This window comes from Salvelinus namaycush, chromosome 18 (assembly GCF_016432855.1).
Source record: "Salvelinus namaycush isolate Seneca chromosome 18, SaNama_1.0, whole genome shotgun sequence".
Classification (NCBI taxonomy): domain Eukaryota; kingdom Metazoa; phylum Chordata; class Actinopteri; order Salmoniformes; family Salmonidae; genus Salvelinus; species Salvelinus namaycush.
Genome location: NC_052324.1, coordinates 24,460,142 through 24,482,676, shown reverse-complemented (window position 1 = coordinate 24,482,676; position 22,535 = coordinate 24,460,142). Strand labels below are relative to the sequence as shown.

The following is a 22,535-nucleotide window of genomic DNA, read 5'->3' as shown; positions in this document are numbered from 1 at the left end:
TCCTTGATGAAAACCTGCTCCAGACCACTCAGGACCTCAGACTGAGGTTCACCTTCTAACAGGTACAATGACCCTAAGCACACAGCCAAGACAACACAGGAGTGGCTTCGGGACAAGTCTCTGAATGTCCTTGTGGTCCAGCCAGAGCCAGGACTTGATCCCGATTGAAAATCTCTGGAGAGACCTGAAAATAGCTGTGCAGCAATGCTTCCCATCCAACCTGACAGAGCTTGAGAGGATCTGCAGAGAATAATGGGAGAAACTCCACAAATACAGGTGTGCCAAGCTTGTAACATCATACCCTAGAAGACTCTTGGCTTTAATCACTGCCAAAGGGGCTTCAACAAAGTACTGAGTAAAGACTGAATACTTGTAAATGTGATATTTCCCCATTTTTTTTTTGCTTTGTTATTATGGGGTATTGTGTGTAAATTGATGAGAAAAAAATATCTAATCCATTCTAGAATACGGCTGTAACGTAAAACAACGTGAACAAAGTCAAGGGGTCTGAATACTTTCCGAATGCACTGTATGCGATTTATGATCTATATTCTAAAAGCAGGTTCTTCTCTGCATCACATTGTTGTACTGTATGTAAAATGTGATATATGTTGTGTACAGGCTGAAGGTGTCATTAACTTCTTGAGCCTATGGGGGCGCCATTTCGACTTTGTAAAAATGAGTTCCCAAATTAAACTGCCTCGTACTCAATTCTTGCTCGTACAATATGCATATTATTATTACTATTGGATAGAAAACACTCTCTAGTTTCTAAAACCGTTTGAATTATTTCTCTGAGTGAAACAGAACTCATTCTGCAGCACATTTCCTGTCAGGGAGTGAGATTTCAGAAATCGAGGTCCCTGTTCTGAGGTCAGTTTATAAGTCCCCATGTAAGCCATCGGGCTACATGCACTGCATACGTCTTCCTCTAGATGTCAGTAAGCGGGGAGAATTTGAATGGAGTGGATTGCGCAATCTGGGACCCTATATAAGACCGTGGAACGGAAGTACCGTCCTTTTCAACGGTGCGCCTGGCGCAAGAAGGCATCACAATGGCGTCCTGCAAACGCTTTCGTTTTAGTAGTTCTATATCTCCGGTCATGTTTTTATTCGTTATAGGTGTTAAAGACATCATAAGGTAGTTAATTTAAACCGACTTATAGCAGTTTATTGCAATTTTCTGGGATTTCTTTGTCATGCGCTTTCACGAGTTGGACACCTCTCCAGTGGTTGGCTATCGTTAGCTGCTATTTCGACAGGAGAAGAGGACATCTTTCAACCCAAAGACGATTGTTCTGGAGAAAGGACACCTTGCCCAAGATTCTGATGGAAGCTCAGCTAATAGTAAGCAGTCTTTATGCTGTTAACCTCTTGCGACTACAGGGGGTGCTGTTCCGAATTAGCATTTTGTCGTCTCCAAATTAAACTGCCTAGTACTCAATTCTTGCTCGTACAATATGCATATTATTAATTCTATTGGATAGAAAACACTTTCTAGTTTCATACAAAGTTGGAATGATGTCTGTGGGTGACCCAGAACTCTTTCTACAGCGAAATCCATGACAGACAGTGAAAGGTCTGAGAGCGAAGCTCTGATTTCAGATCAGTTTTAAAAGTCTGTGTATATCCTATGGAACGACACGAACTGCACCCGCCTTCCCCTGGATGTCAGTAACCAATGAGAAGTGGAATGGGCCTTCTGCGTAGCTCTCAGAGGTTATAAAGGACCAAGGAGTGAGGGTAGCCCCCCTTTCGACGCTCGCCTTTACGCAGGAAGACACCTCCGGATGCCATTTTCAAAGGCTCGGTTATCAACGTAAAATGTATCCGTCTGTAATTTAATTCGATATAGGACTTAGAAACATCATAAGGTAGTTAATTTAAACCGTTTTATAGCAATTTATATCCGTTTAGTGCGATTTTGATGCATTTCTATGTGAAGCACCGGGCACATTTCGGGGTCCCGGTCGAACGTTAGCGGGCATTTAGACGGACAAAGGACATCTTTCGACCAAAAGAAGATTAAACCCAAGAAAGAATACATTGCCCAAGAATCTGATGGAAGAACAGCTCAAAGTAAGCAATATTTAATATGATAAATCGTTGTTCTGTCGAAATATTTTAAACGCATATTTCGCCATTTTGTTTGGTATAGCTTCACTTGGCGAACCCTGTATTGAAAAGTAAGGATAATTTTAAAAATGTAAGTCAGCGGTTGCATTAAGAACTAATTTGTCTTTCGATTCCTGTCAACTCTGTATTTTTTAGTCAAGTATATGATTAGCTTTCGATTAAACTAGATCACTCTGAAAGCTGACGTCCCTCATTTTGATGCTTGAGTTGTGACTATTTCCATTGTATAACCACGGTTTTGTATGGCTAAATATGCACCTTTTCGAACAAACTGTATATGTATGTTGTAAAATGATGTTACAGGAGTGTCATCGGAAGAATTCTGAGAAGGTTAGTGAAAAAATTAATATATTTTGGCGATGATAACGTTATAGCTCCCTTTGCCTTGAATTCATACTCTACTAACGTTTTCACATGTGGTATGCTAACTTATCGATTTATTGTGTTTTCGCTGAAAAACGCTTAGAAAATCTGAAATATGGTCTGAAATCACAAGAACTGTGTCTTTCCATTGCTATGCTTTGTCTATTTTTATGAAATGTTTTATGATGAGTAAATTGGTCATACACGTTGCTCTATCTAGTAATTCTAGTCGATTTGTGATGGTCGGTGCAATTGTAAACTGTGATTTCTACCTGAAATATGCACTTTTTTCTAACAACACCTATCCTATACCATAAATATGTTATCAGACTGTCATCTGATGAGTTTTTGTCTTGGTTTGTTGCTATCAATATCTTAGTTTAGCCGAATTGGTGATAGCTAGTGGTGGAGAGAGAAAATGGTGGACAAAGAAAGATGGTGTATTTTGCTAACGTGGTTAGCTAATAGATTTACATATTGTGTCTTCCCTGTAAAACATTTTAAAAAACAGAAATGATGGGTTTATTCACAAGATCTGTATCTTTCATCTGGTGTCTTGGACTTGTGATTTAATGATATTTAGATGCTACTATTTTCTTGTGAAGCTATGCTAGCGATGCTAATCAGTGTGGGGGGGGTGGGGGGTGATCCCGGATACGGGGTTGAGAGGCGGTAAAAGTTAATTCGTACTTATGTTGACAAATGTCAAATAATAATTCCGCCATGAATTTCGGTGCGTCTCGCTTTAGCGCACGCTGTATGCTTGAAGTAACGTTAATTTTAAAAATGTAACCCAGCGATTGCATTAAGAACTAATTTGTCTTTCAATTGCTGTCCAACCTGTATTTTTTTAGTCAAGTTTATGAATAGTTTTCGATTAGAATAGGTGCCTCTCCAAGATGGCGCCGGACAGATTGCTTGACGTTTTGGCCACTAATCACATTGTATAACCACGATTTGTGCCGCTAAATATGCACATTTTCGAACAAACTCTATATGCATTGTGTAATATGATGTTATAGGACTGTCATCTGAAGATTTCTGAGAAGGTTAGTGAAAAAATTAATATATTTTGGTGGTTTATACGTTATCGCTATTTTTGCCTTGAATCAATGCTGTTGTGATGTTTGCTATTGTGGTAAGCTAATATAACGCTATATTGTGTTTTCGCTGTAAAACACTTAGAAAATCTGAAATTTTCTAAGTGGGGGCCAGTACAAAAAAAGTATGAATGTATGTACTTGTAAGTCGCTCTGGATAAGAGCGTCTGCTAAATGACTTAAATGTAAATGTAAATGAAATATTGGCTGGATTCACAAGATCTGTGTCTTTCATCTGCTGTACGCTGTGTATTTTTAAGAAATGTTTTATGATGAGTAATTAGGTAATACACGATGGTCTCTGTAGTTATTCTAGTCGCTTTGGTGAGAATTGTGATGGTGGCTGCAATGGTAAACTATGATTTATACCTGAAATATGCACATTTTTCTAACAAAACATATGCTATACAATAAATATGTTATCAGACTGTCATCTGATGAAGTTGTTTCTTGGTTAGTGGCTATTTATATCTTTATTTGGTCGAATTTGTGATAGCTACTGATGGAGTAAAAAAATGGTGGAGTAAAAAAGTGGTGTCTTTTGTTAACGTGGTTAGCTAATAGATTTACATATTGTGTCTTCCCTGTAAAACATTTTAAAAATCAGAAATGATGGCTGGATTCACAAGATGTGTATCTTTCATTTGGTGTCTTGGACTTGTAATTTCATGAACATTTTATTATATGATATCCCTGTGGCTTTAGGCTAGGCTATGCTAGTCAGCTTTTTTGATGGGGGGGATCCCGGATCCGGGTTTGGGAGGTGTTAGAGGTTAACAGGTTTAAGGAGTTGAAAAGACGCAACATTCTCTTACACCTATAAAAGCAGTGTTATCATTTGCGTTGTGAAAAACGAACAGTGCAAATATATACCTTACTGAGCTGTGTTCCTTGTCAGTTTCTTTCTTACTCATCCTCATCTAGTAGTCTGTTATTCTCCTCCTCCCTTTAACCGAAGGCTGTTTCTTCTTCTTCAGTCAGGAACCCAACATTTGTTATTCACAACTCCTCACGTACACGTCATGTGGTGGGGAAAATAAACAGAAAAAAGTCTTACCTTGTCATCAACGTCACTCTCGCTGTCACACTACAAGGGAAGAGAAAGGGAAACATAAGGAATTATTCATTTTATCCCCCCTTCCCCAACCACCATCACCAACAAACTCATAATCAGTGCATATGTTATTTTTATGTGACTTCTTGTTCAGTGACAGCTTTCAACACAAACAAGGGAAGATGAAGGGAGAGAAAGTGTGGCGTTTGAGAGAGTTTTCAAGGTTTAAAAGCAGTACACAATACAATACAATAACGATACTCTGGAGTTTTCTGTGCAAATACAATGGTTTACAAAAGGTTGAAAAAAACCCAGAAGAATAATAAGCAGTGTTGTAGAGTGAAGGTTTTTCATTCAACAGAAACTTGTCCATTATTATTTGGATTATGATGTGAATTTATCATTTGCGCTTTCCACACATCATTAGATCATAATATCCTATAAACTACATTTTTCATTAGTATGTTAACATTAATGCATTTCAAGTCTAATTGTGAAAAGGACTACAAGTTTTAAAATGCAAAAGTGCAATTATGGAATAGTATACTGCATATGGTTTATACAGATGTAGTATATATGTAGTATACTGTATATAGAATATACTGATGTAGCCTACAGGTATGGATCTTAATTAGATCAGTATTGTTACACCAAAATAATCCTGCAGCAACAGGATTTGAATGTTTAGTCCATAATGTTGTTTGATCAGTGGTTAAGCTATTAGCTGGCCAAAATTAGGCTACATGAAAAGTGCAATATTGTTAATATAACCGTGTGTTAGTATGGGTTTTCAGTGAATTTATGTAAATTATGAAGCTCATCTCCATTTCCTAATGTGCAGGAAAATTCTCATCACCAAAAGTGATCAAACTAAGATTCTAATTCTGTAGAATGCCACAACCTCTATAGCCACCTGTGTCCTGCATGACTAGCATTCCTTTACAAGGCACACAAGCTCTTCTCTCATTTCTTCTCTACTTCCGTTTCTCACGTTCATTAGGTGTTTAAAGTGAATAAATGTTCCTCCAGGCCGCCCCTCTCACACTACAATGGGAAGTGAAGTTGTGGAAATAGGAGTGGACCGGTTGGTGAGACCTCCTGGACCTCACAGTGGGGGAGCCAGGGAGAAAAGAGAAAAGCTATTCACGCAAAGAGCCATAGAGAAGAGAAGAAGAGAAGGCCACCTGAAAAACACTGCCTGCCTGGCTTCAATCTGTCAATTAAGTTTCTGTGGCAACATATTTAAGTGCCCCTCTTTATTTGGTTTAACTGCTTTTCAGAGCTCCGGCACAAAGGGAGATGTTGGGTCAAAGGAGACACAGTGGTCCATTGTGTTGTAGCATGGTGGGTCTAAATGTAGAATTAAGTAACGCGGAGCAATCAGCACTACAGTCCAGACCTGGATTCAAATACTATTCAAAAGCTATCAAAAACGGTTAGCGTTTGCTTTAGCCTGCGTGGAGTGCTAGATTGGTGCGTTTGCACTTTTGTGACGGCTCTATTGGTTCTATTGCCCCTGGCAAACTCAATCAAGCCCAGCTTAATTTTTTGACATAATTTCAAATAGTATTTGAACCCAGGTATGCTACCGCCCAGAGGCCAAGATCTCTCCAGAGAGCTACACTCCTGCCCTTAAATCATCTCATTCAGAAGACTTCTCCTGACTGGGGACAGAGGTAAGTCAAGAGATTCTGTGGCTCAACATGACATGAGTGACTGTGTGTGTGTGTGTGTGGTTGTTATATCTGTCTATATAACATCTTAAGGCCATGGTGAAGTCCTAAACTCCCATATTGAACCATTCTTACAGGAGAAGGGGAGCTGAGACATTTAAACTGGAGGTCAGGTCGATAAAAAAGAGGGACATAATTATTAATGCATTGATTTCCTTTCTAGAACTAATCAAAGTCGTTGATGCTATTCAGAGGCAGTGAGTGAAAAAGAGAGAGAGTGAGAGAAAGAGAAACAGAAAGAGCGATTCAGAGAGAGAAAGAGAGATTGAGAAAGAGAAAGAGAGATTGAGAGAGAGAAAGAGAAAGAGAGATTCAGAGAGAGAAAGAGAAAGAGAGATTCAGAGAGAGAAAGAGAAAGAGAGATTCAGAGAGAGAAAGAGAAAGAGAGAGAGAAAGAGAGAAAGAGAAAGAGAGAGAAAGAGAGAGAAAGAGAAATTCAGAGAGAGAAAGAGAGATTCAGAGAGAGAAAGAGAGAGAGAGATTGAGAGAGAGAAAGAGAACGAGAGAGAAAGAGAGAGAAAGAGAAAGAGAGATTCAGAGAGAGAAAGAGAAAGAGAGAAAGAGAAAGAGAGAGAGATTCAGAGAGAGAAAGAGAGATTCAGAGAGAGAAAGAGAAAGAGAGAGAAAGAGAAAGAGAGAGATTCAGAGAGAGAGAAAGAGAGATTCAGAGAGAGAAGGAGACAGACAGATTCAGAGAGATTCAGAGAGATTCAGAGAAAGAGAGATTCAGAGAGAGAAAGAGAAAGAGAGAGAAAGAGAAAGAGAGAGAAAGAGAGAGAAAGAGAGATTCAGAGAAAGAGATTCAGAGAGAGAAAGAGAGATTCAGAGAGAAACAGAAACAGAAAGAGAGGGAAAGATAGGATAATCAAAAGGCCTTGACATTATAATGTCTTTTTACAACACAAAGCCTACGCGAATGTTCCATTGTGTATAATCAATTATGTGTGTATGCACGTGTCTATGTATGTACGCGTGCATGTGCATGCGTGTGAGAGTGAGTTCAGGAATAGAGAGAAAAAACCATCCTGTTTGCTGCATGTCCCTTAATTCTCTGGGGAATGTTTCCAAACCATAATTCCAGGGCTTTACTTGTCAAAATGCATTCATTAAAGGTACAGGGCATTACAGAACTGCAAGTGGCTTAGGCCCCCTGTCAATCCCTTTCCCATTCAGCGCCGGGGGTTCTCAGCAAATTGATTGTCACATATTTCTACCTAGATGAGCCTGTTACTGGCTCAACACAACCTGTAATGAAGCAACATTTGTCTTTCTCTTACCACTCAGTCATTTTTAAAACAAAAAACACCAGCCTTTCTCCTTGCTTGATTTTCCTGTTGACAATGAGCCTGGAAGTAAATAGATCCTGGTTTGAGATCATACCCAGGGACCTGGGAGAAATGTGTTCTTAGTGTGCACCACAACAGCCGGGCGCCTCACACAGTAATGCTAGTTCCCACTGTTATTGTTGGAGCCGAGCTAAAAACCTGCATTGGCAATGGAGATGAACAGAATAGGAGGATTCTGTCTATAGCTGAAATCCCCAAGCGCAGACCTGCAGGATGGTCTCACTGAGGATGAGAATGTAGAGGAGAGGATGAGGAGGCCACAGAGGACTAGATAGTAGGAGAAGGATAAGGAGGAAAATAATAACAAAATAGCAAAGCAGAGCTCTCATCCCCCCACAGCCAACCCGTTAAGAAACATCTCCTGCAGCAGACTGGAAAGGATGGAGTTGCCCTTATGGATAAAAATACATGAATTTCACATGTGAACACATGAATGGTTCCAAAAACACGTGATCTAATGTGAAGTTAATGTGATAACATGTGGCAATGTTTAAAGCAACATGTGATAACATGATGCACATGAAAACATGTGAACTGTTCCAAAAACACTTGTTTTCACATGATTTCGCATGTGAGAGTTCATGTGAAATCATGTGATTTTTCTGGAAAGGTGTTCTCATTTGGGTAGGAGAGGCAAGTGAAAAGTGAGAACAAAACACTAAAAAGATAGAGGAGATGGAGGGGGTCTGTCAGGGAGGTGTTTGGCTAGCATGGCTCCAGGCTATTACTACATAGTATTATATGCCTTTGCGGAGTCTACACTGAGTGTACAAAACATTAAGAACACCTGCCTTTTCCATGACATAGTCTGACCAGGTGAATCCAGGCAAAAGCTGTGATCCCTTATTGATGTCACCTGTTAAATCCAATTCAATCAGCGTAGATGAAGGGGAGGAGATGGGTTTAAGAAGGATTGTTAAGCCTTGAGACACATGGTTTGTGTATCATGGTTTGTGTACGTGTACCATTCAAAGGGTGAAGTGCCTTTGAACGGGGTATGGTAGTATGTGCCAGGCTCACAGGTATGTGTCAAGAACTGCAACACTGCTGGGTTTTTCACGCTCAACAGTTTCCAGTGTGTATCAAGAATGGTTCACCACCCAAAGGACATCCAGCCAACTTGACACAACTGTGGGACAAGAGACACCTGTCTGATTCACGCCTGTCTGAGTGGACTAATCCATTGTGAAGGCCGCGGGGATGGCACACAAGCATCACCAGTAGTACATTTACCATTAATTACCATAATTTGTCATCTACAATGTTTGTTTGGTTACGGTAATTTCTGTTAATGCATTCAATATATTGTTATAACAGTCTTACCGTTGTCATTGTAGGAGTCGAAACAAAAATCTAGGCTACACAAAAAGCGTTGGTTTATTTCATTCCATTCACGAGTTGTCAATTTATTCATTGTTTTTTGTTTGGAGCGCTCCTGTCAATCCTGAGTAAGGACACACACCTGATTACGCATATAACTAGGCCTAGACTACCTGGCCTATGCGCAAATGTAGGATTAAAAAATGTGCCCATTTGGGGATCTGATACTATTTCTGAATGTCTTAACTCACTGTGGAGCTTCTCAAAGCAAGTAAACTAAGTCTGTTTTTACATCCATTGAGAATGACAATAGTTCCTCAACGTAGCCCGTTTGAAACATCTTTCCAGCTCTCTCCCTTTTGATAACCACTCAGCATGAAATCTGAAAAAATGTCATGCTCTGATCCTGTGGAAATGTCATAAAAAAGGCCTTCCTGATTACTTCTTATGCCTTGCGCAAATACCCTGCAGCTGTGTCTGTCTGTCTGTCCGTCCGTCCGGAACTCACTGGCCCAGGAAACTCAAGTTAATAGTTGATACAATGTTTCAAGTTCCTTGCAGACAGGCTACTGTATGTATAGCCAATGTGATTGATAGGATATTTATTTTTATCAGGATATTTTCTACCTGCGGGCTGCAATGTTATTATTTGTTGGCTGTGTAGGCTATTTTTACATATTGGCAATATAAGTTACTTTTATATTTGTATCATTTTCATTTAGATAGAATGTTGATTAACCTACCATTTCTACTGATCTGCGTGCCAGTTACGATTTACATATGCACATTTTCATGGAACAGTTTTATTTAATTTATAATAAATTCTTCATATCTCAAAATCAATGTTATGTGGTTAACTTGGCACTCCAAATGGAAAAGGTTGCCGACCGCTGGTGTGGCCTATTACCGGCAACTTCTGGAGCATAATGTCGGAATCTGCAAAGGCCAGCAGCAGCGGGCAGCGGGAGGAGGTGGTTCGGGTCGGGAACAGTTCTTTTTTTCTGGTTAGGCTATATTGATCTCTGTCTCCCTCCTTAGTAATTTGTGTGTCATACTTTTTAATTGCAGTACTTAAAGCATCAGGCAAAGTACTGTAGCCTACATATAATTGATTTTATTCAAACAAAGGGTGTGTTTATATATGGAAAAATACACATTTTAAAGAACAGACGACTCTCGGCCAACCAAGATGTTTTTTTGTCGGGGACAGCCCTAATTGGGCCAATGCCATCCTGTACAATATGGTTGTAAAGTGGCTGGGTAGAGCAGCACTCGCCTATTCCCTCACTGTTGAACTGAGAGAACATCCTCTGTACTGTAGTAGCCAGCTAGGGCCAAGCGAGAAGAGGGAACACATTAGCCAAATGGTGAAAATGCAAAACCACAAACACACCAACAGCATGATGGCAGGCTGGACCAGTCAGAGGGGACAAAACCACAAACACACCAACAGCATGATGGCAGGCTGGACCAGTCAGAGGGGACAAAACCAAACACACCAACAGCATGATGGCAGGCTGGACCAGTCAGAGGGGACAAAACCACAAACACACCAACAGCATGATGGCAGGCTGGACCAGTCAGAGGGGACAAAACCACAAACACACCAACAGCATGATGGCAGGCTGGACCAGTCAGAGGGGACAAAACCACAAACACACTAACAGCATGATGGCAGGCTGGACCAGTCAGAGGGGACAAAACCACAAACACACTAACAGCATGATGGCAGGCTGGACCAGTCAGAGGGGACAAAACCACAAACACACCAACAGCATGATGGCAGGCTGGACCAGTCAGAGGGGACAAAACCACAAACACACCAACAGCATGATGGCAGGCTGGACCAGTCAGAGGGGACAAAACCACAAACACACCAACAGCATGATGGCAGGCTGGACCAGTCAGAGGGGACAAAACCACAAACACACCAACAGCATGATGGCAGGCTGGACCAGTCAGAGGGGACAAAACCAAACACACCAACAGCATGATGGCAGGCTGGACCAGTCAGAGGGGACAAAACCACAAACACACCAACAGCATGATGGCAGGCTGGACCAGTCAGAGGGGACAAAACCACAAACACACCAACAGCATGATGGCAGGCTGGACCAGTCAGAGGGGACAAAACCACAAACACACCAACAGCATGATGGCAGGCTGGACCAGTCAGAGGGGACAAAACCACAAACACACCAACAGCATGATGGCAGGCTGGACCAGTCAGAGGGGACAAAACCACAAACACACCAACAGCATGATGGCAGGCTGGACCAGTCAGAGGGGACAAAACCACAAACACACCAACAGCATGATGGCAGGCTGGACCAGTCAGAGGGGACAAAACCACAAACACACCAACAGCATGATGGCAGGCTGGACCAGTCAGAGGGGACATTGTTAAAAGCCGAGAGATATGTTGCTCACAAAGTTCCCGGACAGGAGCAAGGCCCCGGTAGGTTTGCCCTCTCATGGATATTCAAAAACAACCCCCATCCAACAAAAAAAAAAGGAGAGAAGAGAGAGAATACCTGGCTACCGGTTCGGAGGCAGGCAGAGTGAGCAGCAACATCTGCACCTGGCAACCGCATGTAACCAGGGACTAGCTTCACGGGATGGTTCAGTTTCTCTGCCCCCCTACCCCTTCCTCACCCCCAGCCTCCCCATCCCTCTCCTCTCCTCCACACCTCAAACGCATGGTTTTGACATTTACGCAGCTTTCAACACGTTGGGAGCGGGAGATTTATTCAGACAGAGAAACAGCAGTCCAGACTGGGTCTCAGTGCTAGGCTAGCCCCATGACAACCTCATATCTCAGACCTGGAATGAAGCAGCAGGGCTGAGGACGAGACAGGAGACAGGGGTGGAACCAACCGGATGATTCTTCCTGACATTTTTCTGGCAGATTTCGTAATAGACGTGTGTGGGGGAAGACAATAAGAGTTGCGCATCCCGGAGCACATTAAAAACGACTGCCCAAATTAATCACACAGTTCCACCTGTCACATTCTGAAGAGACTTGCAATGAATTTGCCTTGGAACGAGAGGGAGAAACTTGCCCGGCGACATAAATACTGGCACAGCATCAATGTCTGCTGGGGGCTGTCTGCCTGAATACTGATTGGGGCCACCCTGGCTGTGAGATATCCACAAGGAAGCAAAACAAGAACGGAGGCTTGTAGTGCATACATTTCACTGTCAGCTTTCTCTCCAAAAATGTAACTGTGAGGTTATACTGAAACTATCAATATTTGTGCCTCAGCCAAACAAAAATAGTCTCAGAAATACTTAACCACCCACAGATTATGATAAGACCTCATATTCACTGTTGAAAAGCCAAAAGGGTGAGACAGTTGGGCATCTTCATGTTGTCAGAGAGAATGGTCTAAATCCAGGGCCAGTTCTCCTCAGACAGTGTCTTAAATGGCCATTTTGGTTTATTATTGGAGGGCGTGGTGAAAAGCACAGACTCAATACTGTTTGAGATCTCAGAGGCACTCTGTGTTGGCCTAATGGCTTATCCAGATACATTGGGATTCAATGGTAGCTTTACGCATGAAACAGCCACAATTTCCTCCACCTCAATTTCCCTCCTGTGGCTCCGGAGATGAGGTGTGTGATATTATGTGCATCCCAAATGCCACTATATTCCCTTAATAGTGCATTACTTTTAACCCTGGTCAAAAGTATTGCACTATAAAGGGAATTGGGTGTCATTTAGGATGCAGATATTGTCCCTGTATCTGTACCAGCAGGTACCCCAGCAGGGACAGGTACCCTCTGCCACCGCTCCTAGTGCCCCAGGACGCCAACCACCAGGCATGTTGTTAGCAGCAGCCCAGGAGGTCTCCATGGCATCACAGAGCATCACAGAGCATGTTAAGCACTTCTTCCTACAGGATTCAGACATCCATAATTCATGGAGGTGATGCTTCTTGCATGCCCCTCTCAGTCTCAACATGATGATGAGTCATCATAGAGGCTGGGGGGTCGAGAGGACGCCGAGATTATTCTGATTGCATAACAAACAAGGGGAAAATGCACCAAATAAACCTCTCTTCTGGGCGCGCTACGGAAGAGCACACAATGCATTGAGTTGCAGTAAACCAAGGCTGGAGCAAACAAAACATTTAGATTTTTCAATAGAAAGGAAGAGAGAGGCCAGTGGTTATGTTTTCCCACTGTAAATAGTCTACCAGCACCACAGGGTTCATGGTCTCTAACACTGGGCTTCTACCCTTTACACAACTCGACTAACATTGTCACCACTGTTCAACCTTCTCAACCTTTGAGAAGAGAAAAAATATATATATAAAGTAGTTCCTCTTGACCCTTCCTGGCACCTGCATGTGAGTGCACCACCAGACACTCTGATTTGATCAAAGGCTCAGATCTATACAGCCATTTGACCCTTGACCTTGCCTGGGGGCTGCATGGGAAGTCAGGTGATTACCAGGGGTCAGACCAAGGGCTGGGGATTAGGGAGGTATTGATCCAGCTGAAGATGGAGGCTCGGAGAGAAAAGCTCTGCAGGCGGAAATGATATCGACCATGAAAAGAAGAGGCCCCGGCTCTGATGTAAAACTATATTTGAGCTGGGGACCTCTGATATGGCTGTACAAGCAGAGAGCTGAGCGCAGAGAGAGAGAGAGTAGAGCGTATAGGAGAGAGATAGGGCTCTTTTCTTTACATTAGACAAGACACTGTGGTTCTTTGGGAGGACCTGAGGAGCTGACATACTATAGGGAGCTGGAGCACGGAGCCATGTAAATCATCCAGAGAACAATATAAAGATGAAGGATCTTAATTTGATCACTGTGTTGCAGGAGAACGTTCCTGCAATGCAGGACATTTAAAACTTGTAGTGTATTTGAGGTTTAAAAAGGCTTCTGAAGTTCTTAATTTCCACTATTAAATTTCAGACTTGATTTTCCCTTATGAAAACTTTATTAACCCCTACAAAAATGTCCATTAATTATAATCCACATTTACTTTTTCCACATTTTGTTACTCATCAATCTATACACAATACCCGGGCACTGGCAGGGCGCCACTGCTCTGACATGTACTGTCAACTGTGGGACCTTATATAGACAGGTGTGTGTCTCTCCAAATCATGTCCAATCAATTGAATATATCACAGGTGGACTCCAATCAAGTTGTAGAAACATCTCAAGGATGATCAATAGAAACAGAATGCACCTGAGCTCAATTTTGAGTCTCACAGCAAAGGGTCTGAATACTTATGTAGATAAGGTATGTCTGTTTTTTATTTTTAATACATTTGCAAACATTTCTAAAAAACAGTTTTTGCTTTGTCATTATAAGGTATTTAATACATTTCAGAATAAGGCTATAAAGTAACAAAATGTGAAAAAGTCAAGGGGTCTGAATACTTTCCGAATGCACTGTATATAATCCACGCAACTTTACATGTTGCGTTTATATATTTTTTCAGTATAATAATTCACATTTCTTGTTGCTGCAGGATTATTTTAATTTGCTGCTCAAATTAAGATCCTACTTCTGTAGGCCAATCCTGCCAGGCCAAGCGCGGCTTTACAAAACCCAGACCACGTGTAAACAGCCTCCATCAGGGACCGCTAGCCCAACGGTCGAATCCAGAGAGTCCCTCTCTAAATTAAAGGACTGCCCTGTGCCTTCCAACTAGAAATCCCTCAGCCTTTGCTTTCACTACTCGCTAGGGGATGGGGGCTGAGGGCTGAGGGGGTGTTGGCAGGCTCTCACAATAGTCTGGCTCTGGCAGGGAGAGGAGGGGAGCAGAATCTAATGGGACTGATAGGAGAGATGGGGGAGCATTTATTCATGAGGAAAAAACAAGCGGACAAAAAGCCAGCAGCAAAGGTACTGGGAATACACAACGGTATTATGCATACGCTACAGCCCTAGGAGAGAGGGAGAAAATGGAGGTGGAAGAGAGAATTGGAATAATACAGAGAGAGAGCGAGGCGAGATAGAGAAAGAGAAAAGTACTGATTTACGGCATCATTTTAGCAACTCATCTTTCATATGGCCCCCTTGGCTTCCTGTTTTCTCCCCTGACTGTCTACTCTCTTCTCTCGCCTCACAGTTTCCAGAGAACACCACAACCACCACAACCAGCAAGCACCTCCCCCCATCAGAGACACCCACACAACACCACCCTCCTCTATTTTAATACAGCTCCTGCCCCCACCCTCCTCTGTTTTGATACAGCTCCTGCCCCCACCCTCGTCTGTTTTGATACGGCTCCTGGCCCACACCCTCCTCTGTTTTAATACAGCTCCTGCCCCCACCCTCCTCTGTTTTGATACAGCTCCTGCCCCCACCCCACCGCAGAGCAGAGCTACAGCGGCAGACAGCATTGGAAATTTAAGTCGGGTTTAGGAGAAATTAGCAGAGGAAGGAAGGAAATGGGATGTTGACTTGAACTGGCCCCGAGGGCAGCTGAGAGTCTCCCTGCTCTGCACGGCGTGGCACGGGCTCCACTGGCTGCCTGACAGTTTGATGGAGCGAGTGGAGGCTTCCCTGAGGCCTGCGCCAACGTCTCTCACACTGATGTAGCTCAGTGAGGAACAGATTGAGCCTCTGGGCATTGCTCTGTACAGTTTCTCTCTCCCTCTCCGTCCTTCCCTCCCTCTCTCTCGCTCTCTCTTTCTTTCTCGACCCCTCCCTCACAGAAAGAGCGAAAGGGGGAGAGAGATAAGGCTTCCCCTTCCCTGTAGCTTTTGTTCTCTCGGACAGCATTGTGATGAGTACTACAGATGCCGTTTATTGACTTCTAACCTATGCAAAGGGATAGGGAGGGAGAGAGGGAGAGGGGGAGTCAGCGGCTGTGAGGGCACAGACTTAATGAAAAGAGTCTTGCAGCAGCCCACTGTGCGCTGGTCATGAGAAGCATGTGCCACCGGGGGGCTCTACTGCTAATTTCGGGGGCCAGCCAAGCGTTTCACGCTAGACTTGTCATTCGGCCATAGGGGCATTCATGCTGGGTGACAGCAACTGCCAGAGGGGGCCGTTCTCGTCCCTCCTTTTCCTCCTTCCATTCCCTCTTGCCTCCCACCCTCTTTTCCCCTCTGCAATGATCAAAAACTGTCATATGCAGGCTAAAGAATTACAAATGAGTGTCCTGTGGCACTGGCTGGGACTGGATTCAACTCCCTCTCTCCTCAGTTGGACAGGACAGTATAGCTCATCTCCGCCCCCCTTCCTGTCTGTCTGTAATACATGTGCAGGGTTTTCTACTGTATCTTGTTCTACAACCAGTTAACACAGCATTCATCTACAGCAAAACAAGAGGGTTAATCCCAATCCCAAATCTAATAGAAATACTACATGTGAGCTCCTGGCCTCAGATGAGATGAGAGTAGCATCTCCCACACTAAGTCTCCATCCCAAATGAAACCCTATTCCTTATATAGTGCACTACTTTTGATCATAGGGCTCTGGTAAAAAGTATTGCACTGTATAGGGAATAGGGAGCCATTTGGGACGCAGTCTAAGGCCCAATTCCTCCCCTGCTACATGTTACTGTCTGTATGTCTGTCCTAGAGGTGAAAGCTGGCCAACAGGTCTTTAATCAGTGACATCAACTTCCAGAGGATTTGGCTTGCTCTTGGGTTCTCTCTGAACTTGGATATACAAGGAGAACTAAGTCATTGGAAATCATTAGAGGATGAAGGATGGAAGACAAAACTCTAGGTGCAGAACCATAGCTTCACTGAGCTGCCCAGTGCCCAGGCAAACTAACTTTCCTCACCCTGGGCTGAAATCCTCATCACAGAGACTACTGTTTAGAAAATGAAAGGGCAGACACTTGTTTTACTGACACTACTGACAGCTATGGAGAGAATGAATAACACTACTGATGGAGAGAGAGAGAGACAGAGAAAATAAAGAGATGTTAACAGCTGGTTCTATCCTCCTTAAAAAGCAATGTCTGCCTTAGGTATGTCAACTGAGAGAGAGAGAGGAGGGGGGAGAGTGATGAAAGGAGGAGGGTGAGATACTGTATGTAGTCAGTAATGAAGGGTTGGAAAGGGGTATGGGGGTGGGTGGGGTGAAGTGAAGTGAATTAACCTGAGAGAAAGAGGGAAACTTCTGTTAATCTCTCCAAAACAAGCTATCATGAGAGATGGAGCAGGGAAGAGAGAGAGAGAGCGAGAGAGAGAAAAAAAGAGCGAGCACAGAGAGAGGGATATGAGAGAGAGCGAGGAAGGAGGAGGGGAGAGGAGGAGCACATCCTCAGGCTGTGAATAATTTAGAGGAGCATTGGGAAGACGAAACAAAGACAAACACAAAACACTGGCAGCGTTTGACCCAGAGCTGCAGCGAAATCATCACACATCAAAGTTGAGAGCTCTCTCTCCCTCCCTCTCTCTCTCTGTCTTTTTCTCTCTCCTCTCCCTCCCTCTCTCTCTTTCCCTGCTCCTTCAATCTCTTCCTCCCTCTCTCTCTCATGGCTCCCCCTCAGAGCCAGACAGTGAAAAAACAGCTGTGTTCTACTCTTGTTTCTCCTCATATTCTATAAGACCCAAAATAATGGCTGACAACTCAGTTCCAACTGACTCCTCCCCCAGCCAGCCAACCAGCCTTCCCTGTCTTCAGAGAGAGGAGAGAGACATGACGCTGTCTGCCGCTGCTAATACTGAACCAGGGAAGGTGGGCTCAGCCCACCCCTTATGGAGCCCAGCCGTCACTGCAGAGACAGTCACAGTGCCCATCACCGTCAGGAGCTTCTCTCTTCTGCCAGATGTAAAGACAGCTCTGAGACAATGCAGCTAAAATCAGCAGGAAGATATGGCAGGATAGGGTAGGGTCCTATATATAAGACGGTAGGGTTGGGTACTATACTGCAGATGGTAAGGTACAGTTGGGTACTATACTACAGATGGTATGGTAGGGTTGGGTACTATATTGCAGATGGCAGGATAGGATTGGGTACTATACTGCAGACGGTAGGGTAGAATAATATACTGCAGATGGTAGGATAGGGTACTATACTGCAGACTGTAGTGTAGGGTAGGGTAGGGTACTATACTGCAGATGGTAGGGTTGGGTACTATACTGCAGATAGTAGGGTACGGTAGAATTGGGTACCATACTGCAGATGGTAGGGTACGGTAGAATTGGGTACCATACTGCAGATGGTAGGGTACGGTAGAGTTGGGCACTATACTGCAGATGGTAGGGTACGGTAGAGCTGGGTACTATACTGCAGATGGTAGGATTGGGTTGGTTACTGTACTGCAGATGGTGGAGTAGGATTGGGTTGGGTACTATACTGTAGATGGTATGGTAGGGTTGGGTACTATACTGTAGATGGTATGGTGGGGGTGGGTACTATACTGTAGATGGTATGGTGGGGTTGGGTACTATACTGTAGATGGTATGGTAGGGTTGGGTACTATACTGTAGATGGTATGGTAGGGTTGGGTACTATACTGTAGATGGTATGGTGGGGTTGGGTACTATACTGTAGATGGTATGGTGGGGTTGGGTACTATACTGTAGATGGTATAGTAGGGGTGGGTACTATAATGTAGATGGTATGGTAGGGTTGGGTACTATACAGTAGATGGTATGGTGGGGTTGGGTACTATACTGTAGATGGTATGGTGGGGTTGGGTACTATACTGTAGATGGTATGGTAGGGTTGGGTACTATACTGTAGATGGAATGGTGGGGTTGGGTACTATACTGTAGATGGTATGGTAGGGCTGGGTACTATACTGTAGATGGTATGGTAGGGTTGGGTACTATACTGTAGATGGTATGGTGGGGTTGGGTACTATACTGTAGATGGTATAGTAGGGGTGGGTACTATAATGTAGATGGTATGGTAGGGTTGGGTACTATACTGTAGATGGTATGGTAGGGTTGGGTACTATACTGTAGATGGTATGGTAGGGTTGGGTACTATACTGTAGATGGTATGGTAGGGTTGGGTACTATACTGTAGATGGTATGGTAGGGTTGGGTACTATACTGTAGATGGTATGGTGGGGTTGGGTACTATACTGTAGATGGTATGGTAGGGTTGGGTACTATACTGTAGATGGAATGGTAGGGTTGGGTACTATACTGTAGATGGTATGGTAGGGTTGGGTACTATACTGTAGATGGTATGGTGGGGTTGGGTACTATACTGTAGATGGTATGGTGGGGTTGGGTACTATACTGTAGATGGTATGGTAGGGTTGGGTACTATACTGTAGATGGAATGGTGGGGTTGGGTACTATACTGTAGATGGTATGGTAGGGCTGGGTACTATACTGTAGATGGTATGGTAGGGTTGGGTACTATACTGTAGATGGTATGGTGGGGTTGGGTACTATACTGTAGATGGTATGGTAGGGTTGGGTACTATACTGTAGATGGAATGGTGGGGTTGGGTACTATACTGTAGATGGTAGGATTGGGTTGGGTACTATACTGTAGATGGTATGGTAGGGTTGGGTACTATACTGTAGATGGTATGGTAGGGTTGGGTACTATACTGTAGATAGTATGGTAGGGTTGGGTACTATACTGTAGATGGTATGGTGGGGTTGGGTACTATACTGTAGATGGTATGGTAGGGTTGGGTACTATACTGTAGATGGAATGGTGGGGTTGGGTACTATACTGTAGATGGTATGGTAGGGTTGGGTACTATACTGTAGATGGTATGGTAGGGTTGGGTACTATACTGTAGATGGTATGGTAGGGTTGGGTACTATACTGTAGATGGTATGGTAGGGTTGGGTACTATACTGTAGATGGTATGGTAGGGTTGGGTACTATACTGTATATGGTATGGTGGGGTTGGGTACTATACTGTAGACGGTATGGTAGGGTTGGGTACTATACTGTAGATGGTATGGTAGGGTTGGGTACTATACTGTAGATGGTATGGTAGGGTTGGGTACTATACTGTAGATGGTATGGTAGGGTTGGGTACTATACTGTAGATGGTATGGTGGGGTTGGGTACTATACTGTAGATGGTATGGTAGGGTTGGGTACTATACAGTAGATGGTATGGTAGGGTTGGGTACTATACTGTAGATGGTATGGTAGGGTTGGGTACTATACTGTAGATGGTATGGTAGGGTTGGGTACTATACAGTAGATGGTATGGTAGGGTTGGGTACTATACTGTAGATAGTATGGTAGGGTTGGGTACTATACTGTATATGGTATGGTAGGGTTGGGTACTATACTGTAGATGGTATGGTAGGGTTGGGTACTAGACTGTAGATAGTATGGTAGGGTTGGGTACTATACTGTAGATGGTATGGTAGGGTTGGGTACTATACTGTAGATGGTATGGTAGGGTTGGGTACTATACTGTAGATGGTATGGTAGGGTTGGGTACTATACTGTAGATGGTATGGTAGGGTTGGGTACTATATTGTAGATGGTATGGTAGGGTTGGGTACTATACTGTAGATGGTATGGTAGGGTTGGGTACTAGACTGTAGATAGTATGGTAGGGTTGGGTACTATACTGTAGATGGTATGGTAGGGTTGGGTACTATACTGTAGATAGTATGGTAGGGTTGGGTACTATACTGTAGATAGTATGGTAGGGTTGGGTACTATACTGTAGATGGTATGGTGGGGTTGGGTACTATACTGTAGATGGTATGGTAGGGTTGGGTACTATACTGTAGATGGTATGGTGGGGTTGGGTACTATACTGTAGATAGTATGGTAGGGTTGGGTACTATACTGTAGATGGTATGGTGGGGTTGGGTACTATACTGTAGATGGTATAGTAGGGGTGGGTACTATACTGTAGATAGTATGGTACGGTTGGGTACTATACTGTAGATGGTATGGTAGGGTTGGGTACTATACTGTAGATGGAATGGTGGGGTTGGGTACTATACTGTAGATGGTATGGTAGGGTTGGGTACTATACTGTAGATGGTATGGTAGGGTTGGGTACTATACTGTAGATGGTATGGTGGGGTTGGGTACTATACTGTAGATGGAATGGTGGGGTTGGGTACTATACTGTAGATGGTATGGTGGGGTTGGGTACTATACTGTAGATGGTATGGTGGGGTTGGGTACTATACTGTAGATGGTATGGTAGGGTTGGGTACTATACTGTAGATGGTATGGTGGGGTTGGGTACTATACTGTAGATAGTATGGTAGGGTTGGGTACTATACTGTAGATGGTATGGTGGGGTTGGGTACTATACTGTAGATGGTATAGTAGGGGTGGGTACTATACTGTAGATAGTATGGTACGGTTGGGTACTATACTGTAGATGGTATGGTGGGGTTGGGTACTATACTGTAGATAGTATGGTGGGGTTGGGTACTATACTGTATATGGTATGGTGGGGTTGGGTACTATACTGTAGACGGTATGGTAGGGTTGGGTACTATACTGTAGATGGTATGGTAGGGTTGGGTACTATACTGTAGATGGTATGGTAGGGTTGGGTACTATACTGTAGATGGTATGGTAGGGTTGGGTACTATACTGTAGATGGTATGGTGGGGTTGGGTACTATACTGTAGATGGTATGGTAGGGTTGGGTACTATACTGTAGATGGAATGGTGGGGTTGGGTACTATACTGTAGATGGTATGGTAGGGTTGGGTACTATACTGTAGATGGTATGGTAGGGTTGGGTACTATACTGTAGATGGTATGGTAGGGTTGGGTACTATACTGTAGATGGTATGGTAGGGTTGGGTACTATACTGTAGATGGTATGGTAGGGTTGGGTACTATACTGTATATGGTATGGTGGGGTTGGGTACTATACTGTAGACGGTATGGTAGGGTTGGGTACTATACTGTAGATGGTATGGTAGGGTTGGGTACTATACTGTAGATGGTATGGTAGGGTTGGGTACTATACTGTAGATGGTATGGTAGGGTTGGGTACTATACTGTAGATGGTATGGTAGGGTTGGGTACTATACTGTAGATGGTATGGTAGGGTTGGGTACTATACTGTAGATGGTATGGTAGGGTTGGGTACTATACTGTAAATGGTATGGTAGGGTTGGGTACTATACTGTAGATGGTATGGTGGGGTTGGGTACTATACTGTAGATGGTATAGTAGGGGTGGGTACTATACTGTAGATAGTATGGTAGGGTTGGGTACTATACTGTAGATAGTATGGTAGGGTTGGGTACTATACTGTAGATGGTATGGTAGGGTTGGGTACTATACTGTAGATGGTATGGTGGGGTTGGGTACTATACTGTATATGGTATGGTGGGGTTGGGTACTATACTGTAGACGGTATGGTAGGGTTGGGTACTATACTGTAGATGGTATGGTAGGGTTGGGTACTATACTGTAGATGGTATGGTGGGGTTGGGTACTATAATGTAGATGGTATGGTGGGGTTGGGTACTATACTGTAGATAGTATGGTAGGGTTGGGTACTATACTGTAGATGGTATGGTATGGTAGGGTTGGGTACTATACTGTAGACGGTATGGTAGGGTTGGGTACTATA

General features: G+C 43.5%; 1 protein-coding gene across 5 annotated transcripts in view; it reads right to left on the bottom strand.

Annotated features, from left to right (window-relative positions):
• Positions 1–22,535, bottom strand: part of LOC120063255 (autism susceptibility gene 2 protein-like) — a 462,402-nt gene that overhangs the window by 140,143 nt on the left and 299,724 nt on the right. For all 5 annotated transcript variants that reach the window (XM_039013504.1, XM_039013509.1, XM_039013505.1 and 2 more), the window contains one exon: positions 4,657–4,686. In XM_039013504.1, coding sequence (XP_038869432.1) covers positions 4,657–4,686 — 30 coding nt within the window. The remainder of the gene's footprint in view (positions 1–4,656; positions 4,687–22,535) is intronic.